Here is an 11,378-nt window from a genome sequence, read left to right as displayed (position 1 = left end):
ATATGTTTAGTGCGTTCGTGAAAGACCGGATTGCGAGCAATGTATAAAGCGGATTGGTTGTCGCAATGAAGTTCAATGGGTTGGCCGTGGGGTATTCCAAGAAACGCGAGAAGGCCTTTTAGCCATTTAAGCTCACAGGTGGTGTATGCCATTGCGCGATATTCGGCTTCAGAAGAGGATTTAGAGACTGTTGTTTGCTTTTTAGTTTTCCACGAAATCGGAGAACAGCCAAGAAAGACGATATAAGTGCTTAGAGAGCGTCGACTGGTGGGACAGCTGGCATAGTCCGCATCGCAATAGGCATGTAAGGCAAGGTTGTTATTAGCACGAAGGAGAATGCCTTGACCCGGTGAGTTTTTGAGATACCGTACAACATGGAGGGCCGCATCCCAGTGGTCCTTCGTTGGAGCATTCATGAATTGGGCCAATATGTGAACCGAATAAGTAAGCTCCGGGCGCGTAATTGTGAGATATACCAATCGTCCCACAAGGCGACGATATGGTTGTGGATCACGAAGTGGGTCTGCGGTAGACAAGGCGAGTTGATGGTTCGGTTCCATTGGTACGGCGGTAGGTTTGGACCCGAGAAGACCGGTTTCAGTTAGGATATCGAGAGCGTACTTTCGTTGTGAGACAAAGATACCGGTGGAGTTGCGTGCAATCTCAAGACCAAGGAAATATTTCAGTGCCCCAAGATCCTTCATGTTAAAGCATGTACTCAAATATTCCTTGAACTTTGTTATCATCCCAGGACTGTTGCCACAAATGACGAGATCATCGACGTAGACGAGGACGTGGACTTCACTGGATTCGGTAGACATAGAGAAAAGAGAATGATCATATGGGCATTGTTTGAATCCATATTGTAGTAGGGCGGAGGCTAGCTTGGCGTACCAGCAACGTGGAGCCTGGCGAAGGCCATAAAGCGATTTTCTTAGAAGGCAAACTTTCCCGTCATCGGAGGTGTGAAAACCCGGAGGTGGCTTTATATAGACTTCTTCATTGAGGTCACCATGAAGAAAAGTATTATGGACATCCATTTGGTGGAGTGCCCAATTTTTGGCAGCGGCAATTGCAAGAAGGGTGCGAACTGTGACAAGCTTGACTGTGGGAGCAAATGTTTCATTATAATCGATGCCCTCAATTTGTCGATTGCCCATGACCACTAGTCGAGCCTTATGTCGTTCGATTGTACCGTCGGCGTTGTATTTGATTTTGTATACCCATTTGGAACCAATCGCCTTTTTGTTAGGAGGAAGAGGCACAAGTGTCCATGTATTATTCTTTTCAAGAGCGTCTATTTCGAGTTGCATAGCCTTTTGCCATTCGGGTACCTGCACGGCATCTTTAAAACAGCTAGGCTCGTGGTTGTTAGTCACGGCCGATAAAAACACTTGATGGTTAGGTGAAAACTTAGCGTAATCGACGAAATGAGAAATGGGGAATTTCGTACCTGAAGACGATGATGATGCGGAAGTGAGATGAGATGAGGGGCGGGTTTTAGGCTGGACAAAATCCTTGAGGTTTGAGTTCGGAATTTTTAAGCGATGACCACGCCCCATGGCGGCTGTTCGTGTGTGGACCGACTCGGGCCGAGAGTGGCGGGTTCTTGGTTGGTTGAAGGTGGTGTAGGAGAGGGGTCAGGTGAGTCGTGAGCATCGTCGATGGAGTTGGGTTGAGAGTTTATCGGTGGTGTGGAGGTGGTGTCGAGAGATTGTTGGGGAATAATTACCACTTGGTCAATGGGGGTGAGAGTGTCATGAAGAAATGAACTGGACGAGGCATCATTGTCGTGAAGATGGAGAGATTTATATGGAAATTCATTTTCGAGAAAAACCACATCGCGTGATTCAAAATAAGAGCCGGTGTCTAACTCGTAGAGACGCCATCCTTTCTTTCCAAAGGGATAGCCAATAAAAATACACTTACGATTTCGAGAAGCAAATTTATCGCGAGAGCGATTTATATTTTTCGCATAACAAAGACAGCCAAAGATTCGAAGATTTTCCATGGGAGGTGGTTTATTAAAAAGCATTTCATAAGGAGTTTTGCCCCCGAGAAGAGCGGAGGGTGTACGATTGATTAAATGGACAGCACTTAATACACATTCTCCCCAAAAAAATATAGGTAAGCTTGCTTGAAATAAAAGAGCGCGGGCAACATTCAAAATGTGACGATGTTTGCGTTCGACCCGGCCATTTTGTTGGGGAGTATCGACATTTGAGGTTTGAAAAATAATGCCATTGGTGTTAAAAAATTTTAAAAGACTTTTGAACTCGGTGTCATTGTCACTACGCAAAATTTTAATTTTCTTATGAAATTGTCTTTCGACCATAGCAAAAAAATTTAAAAGAGTTTGTTGAGTGTCGCTTTTGTTACGTAAAAGATAAACCCAAGTAGAGCGAGAGTAATCGTCCACAATTGTTAGAAAATATTGAGAGCCACATGAACCGTTTGCGGAGTACTTACCCCATAAATCGCAATGTATCAAATCAAAAATGGATTCGGCCTTATTCGTACTTAAATAAAATGGTTCACGAGTTTGTTTTGCCCGAAGGCAAATGTCACAAGTCTTACTATGAAAAGAAGTACGAGAGTTTTTATCAATAAAAGGAAGAAAACGAGAGATATTTGAAGAGGGGTGCCCCAACCTTCGGTGCCAAAGCACAGTCAAATCAGTCGCACTTATGGAACAAACTTTGGCTTTGTCGTTTCGAACACCCATTAAGTAATAGAGCCCCTCACGTTGCTCACCCGCACCAATCACCGTCTTCGAGGAACGGTCTTGTATTAGACAAAGTTGGTGAGAAAATTGAATGGTCAGGGTGGTGTCGGCAAGCAAGCAGGAGACAGAAATTAGATGGCAATTTAAATTAGCAGCAAACAAAACATTCTTAAGTATAAGACGTTCTGACAAAGCAATATCACCACATTGTGTGGCAAGCGTAAGATCGCCATTCGGAAGACCGACCGACAAAGGAGAAATAGTGCGAATATTTGTGAAATGATTTAAACAACCTGACATATGATGAGACGCCCCCGTATCAATAATCCATGACGATAAAGAGGGTTTAGACACATTACCTTGAAGACGGTCGAAGAGCGGCTTTGTGAGCCCGCCATAAACGGTTGAGTTCGACGAGTTCGGTAGGATTAAGATTATTGAAGTCCACTTTGTCCATAGTCGGCAAGAGAGAGGAGGAGGAGGTCGGTTGAGAAGAAGATTGCCCCTGACCAGCCGCCATGTTCACGTGTGGAGCCATAATCGGGCTACCACTGTTCTGTTTCGCTTCGGGACGCAAGGATATCGTTTTGCGAGTACTGGGTTCAATAGAATTAAAAATCCATGTATCGAGAGAGAGATCAGTGTTCGTCATAGATCAGAGTTTCGAGAATCGAATTTGTTTTTTTTTTTTTCGAGTTGTGGCAGAGAAGAGAAGACGGAGGCAGAGTTAGAACCCTAAGCCTGAGTCAGTCCACACGGAACAGCCCGCCATGGGGCGTGGTCATCGCTTAAAAATTCCGAACTCAAACCTCAAGGATTTTGTCAAGCCCAAGAATGCTCTTATCTCCCAAAACCAATTGGCAATGGGAGAAACACCCCTAGGCCTTATAAGATAGACAATCTCTCTCTTTTTCACCGATGTGGGACTCACAAGTGGATTTATACTCCAACACACCCCCTCACTTGTGAGCCCACTTAAAGATCGGTCTGGAGGGACTGGACATCCTCACAACCGTCACAGTGCTCACTCGACCCGAGGGACTGGACTTCCTCATGCTGAAACCGGAGGGACTGGACATCCTCACGGCGGGTCGGTGCACATAAAGGCTCAGTTTTAAACACGAGACCCAGGTCTTTTTTTTTTTGCCTTGGGCTCTGATACCATAATAAACGTTGACATGAGTAGAAGTATATGATTGTATTATGTTTTATGTTCCTCATTACAAACTACATCAGACTATTTATACAAAGGCTTTGCTAAACATATTTACGGAAAGAAATAATTCTAACAGCTATAAAATATACAATGGAGGAAACAAAGGATTGTTGCCTTGCATATGTATTGAGCAACGGCTCTTTGTGCAACGGCTACCTTGCTTAGCTGTAGGCCTTGCTATTATTATAAATCGAACCTACCAGAGACTTTTGGAGCAAGGTGTTGGGGTTCACCTTATGGTTGGGTTGCAGTCGCTAAAGGCGATCACACTATTCAATTAATTAATCCAATCACCAAGACGAAAATTAGTTTCCCATCTTTGGAAAGCATATTAAACTTACGTAAAACTAACGCCGAATATTTCATCGACTATAATAATTGGTGTCTTACGTACTTTTTGACAAAGCTCATTGTGCTCAAAGTGTCTCATGGTGGTCGAAACGAGTTTGTTATTATGATAATTTATTATAAGAATGACTACTTAGCCTTTGCTAGGCAAGGTGATCAATCGTGGAACGAGGTATTGTTCAAGGAAACAAGTATTAAGATTTTCGATGTTGTGGCCATGGATGATCTTGTATATGTTCTCTATGATGATGGAGCAATTGCGTATTGGAATGTGAAGGAATTCTACCGTCTGGAAGCGGTTAAAGCAATGGATTTTTCACCCGGTAAACATGAGATTTTTGAGGAGCTGACTAATCTATTCATAGGAAAAGTATATTTGATTCAATCGGGTACTGATCTCCTCATGGTGTTACGGTAAATGGAAGATGTGATGAATGGACTCAATGAAGGTGATCCGGGTTACGGATACGATTATGACTTCTTTTATAGAACAATTAGTTTCGAAGTTTACAAATTTAATTTGAAAGAGAAAAAATGGGAACACACCCTAGATTTGGGTGATGTTACGTTGTTTGTAGGCGGTAACACTTCTATGTTGGCACGTGATAAAAATTTGCAACGTAATTGTATATATTTCACGGATGATGGAAGCACTGAGTGGTTAATGGTGACGGAGTTGGGAGGACATGATATGGGTGTATATGAAATCAAGTGTGATGAAGTAATAGGGCGCTTTTATGAAGGCGTTGATACACGCCCTTCATTTTGCCCACCGACATTTTTTATTCCTCAATTTTAAGTTATTAACATTCCGAATTATGATATTAAATAAGTACAATGGTTGGAGTTTACTTTCGTGTATTTTTGAGTCATTTGTTAGTTTGTTTGGTGTTTTAGAGGGGATATTGATATGTTATTATCTTATTTAGAGTGTTTTTGGTAAATAACCCCTTATATGCTCATCTTTTTTCAAATAATCCCTTTATATGTTCATTTTTTGTAATAACCACTTTAATTCCTTTTTAATTAAAAAATTAACACCCAAATTGAATTACGATGACGATATTTGTAAAGCCGATCTAATTACGACATTCCAATTTTAACCTAACTAAACTATCTAAACTACCCTTACTAATTACACTCACCTAACCCACACCCCATTCATTCCCAAATTGATCCCCAAATTAATTTATTTCAACAACATTGTGCGAAAAGAAAATAAAGCTTCAAAAGATAGACTCAACTTGCAAAAGAAATTAAAGAGGTTGAAGGGCTAATTCATCAGGAGAAATTCCCTAGTGGAGTAGTACTTGAACACCATTTCGCGACAAGATTGGAAATGGTGGTAACCCTCTCAAGGAAATCCCATAGTCATTCTTTGTAGATATGAAAACCCTCGAAATGCATGGTACTAGTTTTTGTGTCTATGAAATTGTCTCCGTCTGGGGCAATTTCATCGGGGTACAGAAGACAACCTAATGGGTAGATCCCTTTCAAGTTTGGTTTTTCTTTCGTATGAGTCCGTAATCGAAGCCAGACCAATTATTTAAGGGATAAGAATTTGTATCACTCACACCAACCAACTTAGTTAAGTAAATAATTAATTAAATCTTTTTATGTGACAAACTCTAAGGATGTGTTTATATTGAGAGATTTAAAAATTCTTGTTTGGATAGCAAACGATGGTGGAGGTAAATGGAGGGAGAGAGATTTGAAGAGATCAAATTTTCCTCCTACATGCCTAATCAAAATCTCTCCACAATAGATTAGATTTAAAACAAAATTGTATCCAAACAACCACATTCCATTCTCCCTCTTCTGCCCTTCTCTCCCTTTCCCTTCCCTCCTTTTCCTCCCCCTCCTTTTCCCTCCACTTTTGTTATCGAAACTTTGGATAATAAAAAATGCACTGAATGTTCAATTAGAGTTGTTTCTTGGCTATTGTTAGCAATTATTAATGCCTGAAATTAGTCTCAAAGTTATATCTCAAAGTTCACAACTTTGTTTCAGAACAACTCGATCCTTTCCATAAAGTTTTGTTTTCGAAATCGCAGTGTCTCCAATCGTGACTTAATACATTACTTAGGGGTGAACAAAAGGTGTCGGGACCGACAAACCGGTTCGGTCTCTGGGTCCCAGTAAATGTGGTGACCAGTCCGGTTCATATTAAAAAATAAAATTCAATTTACCTTATAAATTAGTACCGAACCTGTCTAAACCCGGAAAAAACCAGACCTAACGAGTTCTGATCCAGGTCCCCTCCTAATCGGCCCGATCCGGCGTCTTCAGATAGGTTTGTTATCTAGTCCGCGGGTTCATCCGGTCCGCTCCGGTTTTGGATCGGTGAACCTCCCTTATTATATTACCTCCGTTTTTTATGAAGTTTCGTTTTCTTAAAAATAAGATTTAATTGCAATATTTACACATAATATATTATGGATTTTGACTCAAAACTGTGTGGTGAGAAGGGTCTATTGTAGCTTGATGAGCTTGAAGAATTCATATTGAATGCTTATAACAAATGCCAGAGTTTACAAAGAAAAGACAAAGAGATGGCACGATAAGCGGATCATACGCCGTGAGTTCCAAATTGGCGAAAAAGTGTTATTGTTCAATGCCCGACTCCGCCTATTTCCTGGTAAGCTGAAGTCCAAATTTAAGGTGAACGGTCAGTTGAGCTGAAGAAATCCGCGGGAGAAAAGTTTTAAGGTGAAAGGTCATCAGGTAAAGCATTACTATGGCCAAAATGATTTTATTGGAGTGGTTGAGGTGTTGCACCTCGAACCCTGCTACCGATTCTGCTAATTGAGATAACAAAAGTCGAGTAGGACCATATAAACCAGCGCTGACCAAGAGGCAATCCAAATTGTAAAAGCTTATAAGTTTGCTTAATTTAAATTTCAGTTTACCTACATACATTAGCTATAATCCTTAGTTGCATATTAGTTAGTATTATGCTTGCATTTAGTTTGACAATCTCTCAAGAGGTTCTCAAGAGGTTTACTCCTTAGGAATACGAGAGACAATATAAGTAAGTATACAACAAATGAAACTCCATATTGCGATCTTAAACTTCGCATATAAAGGCAGTAACGATGATTTGTGGAAACCAAGCTTGCTATCAAATATGGAGTATTCAGTATTCTGTAGTTTATGATAAACCTTATGTTAGAGCTGCATCGACTTTAAGCACATCTAACATTTAATCTAGAGAAAGAACGAAACCAACAAAAAAATTCGTAAATTTAGACATTACTCAGATTCTACCAGTTACAGTTCAACTGTTCCATACTACTCTGGAAAAGAATATAATTGCCAAGAGTAAAAGAGAAGTAACGAGTGCTTACTCCTAACAATTTCTCGGAGCAGCGTTAAATATGTAAGAGCTAAAAAGCAAATTAACAAATAAAAAGATGACCACTTTCGTATATGTTGTTGATACTAAATTACTAACCCCCTCAATTGTCTATATGGATCCCACATAGCCCCTTGTATTAGCGCATCCGGGCTGGGAAAACCCAAGTAAATTCTTGACATAATCTCTTCTACTCTAATTACATCTCCGATGAACCGCCCTGAGAAGTGGGTTAGCTCATCCCAATTTGGTCACATTCGTCATCTGGGGCCATGTTTAGGTCAGGTAGCACAAAAATGGGCTTGTGAGAGTGAGATGACCCGCCTTTCGGGGTAGGCGTAGCACACAGGTGCGCTGAAGCATCCTCTTTTCTGAATTGGCTTGATACACTTGAAGACACTCCTTCACATGTTTGGTATATCCTCGTGTTACGATCCTCCTCCGTATTGGGCTTCGCTTCTAGATTTATTCCTGTTTCTGTTTGCATGTCAAGCTGCACACGCCAGGAAAGAAATGGATCAGAGCTTGAAATCAGAAACGACATTAGCTACAGAACAAAGATTGTTTCTGTTATTTCGGGTGAAGTTATCAAGTGTTATAAAGTTGTCTCAGATCATTTCTGGGCAAGTAGTTGTAACTGAGGCAATTTAAGATTGTTTTGAATTGTTAAGAATGCATTTCAGATCAGACATTTTTGGGTCTGGTTATCTTTCCCGGGTTAAGCAGGGTCAATTTCACCATGCATACACTCAAGACCTAACTACGTTATTTCTTTGAACGCAGAGCACGTTTGGTGATGAAGATTATGGAACAAGATTTGCTACAGAACAAAGAATCAAAATTCTCATAAAGTGCAACAGAATATCACGGTCGTTGGACAAACAGGTCATTAAACAAAGTGAAGTGCATATGGATGACAAGAATAACTTAAAAAGTTACCTTGATTCTTTTTAAGTTCACATTCATTGATCTTTGCTCTTCCAATGTCATACGTAGCGTTGCCATTTCCTGTTTGTTAAGCAGAAATTATGTGAGCAAATCGATCCAACTCCTCATGACACCGAACAAGAGTATTCACCAAATTGAAAACAACTAACCTTATTCAAATATATACGTTCCTTCAACAATGAGGCTTCCTCCTCTCTAAGTTCCGCAAAGGTCTGCAATACAGAACAGAAATGAACATAAGCCTAAAAGTCGCTATTTGGATTTGGAGTCTTATGTTGTTCCACCAGATAGATTAGGAAATTACCTTCTTTCTTTTGGGTCTCTTGCTTGACGTAGTAGGCGTGTCAGAGGCAGCAGAAATCTGAAACAAAGCAATGTCGTAAGTTAAATTTCAACACCCCACTCTTTATCATTCAGAACAACGGCACGCATCCCCATGCGACGTTCAAATCCCACCGTCTCCACGACTCCACTAATACGAGAGCAAATATTATCAACCTTCTCTTTTCTAACTTCTCGATTAATAATCGTACAAAGGCGGAAAATAGACCGTCTACTTGGGTCCCACCCGAGCAACCATCCCAATTTTCACAATTGAACTTAAAATATATTTATTTATTATTAAATATCCGGTGACAAAGGGTACTATCGTCATTTAAAGTGAAAACGTGAGGAAAGGGTGGCGTTTAATGGAAGTTTCCTTTCCTACCACTGGTATGATTTGTGGGGTCAGCTACTAACCCCATTAACCTTCACCTCCAAAAGGGTAAATCCGACATTTCAACATCCCTTTTTTTATAGTATGAAATAATAATTTAAAATTATACTTCGGAATAAAAAGGATTAGCGGAAAACAAGAATGACAGCTGACCGGCGAAGAAAAAAAATAACAAAAAAGGAAAAAGAAAAAGAAAGCGCTCTTTAAGTCACGTGATATAAACAACCCTAGTAATCCAAGGGGTAAACTCGTCATTCCCTTTATTCCATTCCTAGCTAACATGTTATAACTAACCAACCAACTACACGCCGGAAACACAAAAGGTAAACAAATAAATGAGACGGAAAATGTTGATACCTTGGATCTAATAGGATCGGAAGGCGGAGGAATGAAGTTAAGAGAAGAGGAATCTTCACTCCAAGATAACGGGGTAGTCGGACTACGACGTGTGTCGGTGTTATTATTCTTCTCCGGCGGTAAGGAAGACGAAGAAGACGGTTTTGACCTCGGCTGACGTACGCCCCAAGACGGTTGTAGGAAGGAAGAAGGTGAAGGACAAGGGTAGGATGAGTCTTTAAGTCGGAGGAGTATGTCGGCGACAATAGCGACGTCGGAGATTGCCGCGCGTAGCCACCACTCGTCTTTCATGGTGTCGGATGGTAGAGAGAGAATGGAAGAAGGTTTTAGAGAGAGAAAGGGAGAGAAAATAATGGAAGGGGGAATTGAGGGAAGAAAGTGTGGAGAGTTGGGTGAGATGGGTTAATATATCTCTTTCTGGCTGTGGATGTGGGATGTGGCCTGTGGGTGGCTTTTTCTCTTTTTCTTTTTTTTTTTCTTTTTTTTTTTTTGGTAAATTTGTTTTAATTTTCCTAATTTGAGTTGAGAGAGAAAGGAGGAGGAGAGGGAGAGGGGGGCTGACTGGCTGAGGGCTGACTAAAAATGACTTCTGGTTTGTAGTTTGAGTTCTTCAACTCTATTGGAAAGTGGGGTCTACGAGTTTAACACACGTGGCTTGTGACTGAATATTTGCTTGTTTTCGCTTTCTTGGGTTTGTGGATGAGCGATTGGGCGGGCCGGCTACTTCTGTACTAGGGTTTGGATTTCGGATACGAGTTGGTAATTAAATCAGAATATAGGATATTCAAATTAGGAATTTCAAAAGTTAAATATTTATATCTGCTCTAAAAAATATTTTGATAACCAATAAATTTGAAAGAAGTTGTATTTCACATCTTAATATCTTAATACAATTTTTGTTTCCTTATTTTAATAATCTTAATATAAAGTTTATTTATCATATTCTTATATTAATCTTGATGTAGTACAAAGTCTATTATAATATATGAAAAAGAACTAAAAAATACTCGAATTTTTCTGTCCAAAATTATGTTCGGGTACACACAGAAAAATTCGATATCAAAACATTTCCACTTTTAATTTTATATTGTGCCCAAAGTTACCAATTTTTATTTTTACATTTGACTATACTTTTAGTCAAATAGTCATTTTTTGGTACCATGTTTAGAATCTTTGTATCATAGCACGATGTTAGTAATTTTTAGGTTTTCAAATGTTGACAAAATACCATTATAAAGAAAGTATCTTTTTGTTTTATAAAAATGTACAGAGTATTTTTTTGGGAAGATATGGCCAAGAAAGTCACTTAAAAAACTGTTTATAGAGAAAACCACTCATAAAAACAATAATACTCATGACATAATTAAGATATAGTTATTAAAAGTAACTATTTAGGGTATGAGTAGGTCTCCTGAGAGACGGTCTCTTAATAAGCTTTATTGAGAGACCATTGTACAATTTTAAGAAAAAGTGGTACTAAAGGTAATAAAATAAGTACAAATCATGATTAATGATAAAATGAGTACATTTATTATGTAAATAGGTACGAAACTACTATGTCACGATCAACAACAGAAGGGGTACGAAATACAAATAAAAGGGTACGAAAGATTGGTATCTCAATAACTTAGTGAGAGACCGTCTCTCCCAAGTTTCAATTCATGGACTATACAACCAGATGTATATGTTGTACGGTGTAGAACCTGAGCTT

General features: G+C 39.6%; 1 protein-coding gene across 1 annotated transcript; it reads right to left on the bottom strand.

Moving 5' to 3' along the window:
* Positions 1 to 7,510: 7,510 nt before the first annotated feature.
* Positions 7,511 to 10,241, bottom strand: LOC141612243 (uncharacterized). Its single transcript, XM_074430977.1, has 5 exons — positions 9,668 to 10,241; positions 8,897 to 8,953; positions 8,742 to 8,804; positions 8,584 to 8,652; positions 7,511 to 8,137 (listed from the first exon to the last, which is right to left on the bottom strand). The coding sequence occupies exons 1-5, from the start codon at positions 9,956 to 9,958 to the stop codon at positions 7,877 to 7,879; spliced, it is 741 nt and encodes a 246-aa protein (XP_074287078.1). The 5' UTR covers positions 9,959 to 10,241; the 3' UTR covers positions 7,511 to 7,876.
* Positions 10,242 to 11,378: the final 1,137 nt, after the last annotated feature.

This window comes from Silene latifolia, chromosome 11 (assembly GCF_048544455.1).
Source record: "Silene latifolia isolate original U9 population chromosome 11, ASM4854445v1, whole genome shotgun sequence".
Lineage (NCBI taxonomy): Eukaryota > Viridiplantae > Streptophyta > Magnoliopsida > Caryophyllales > Caryophyllaceae > Silene > Silene latifolia.
Note: the sequence above shows the minus strand (reverse complement) of the source record. Positions and strands in the feature narration are given on the sequence as shown.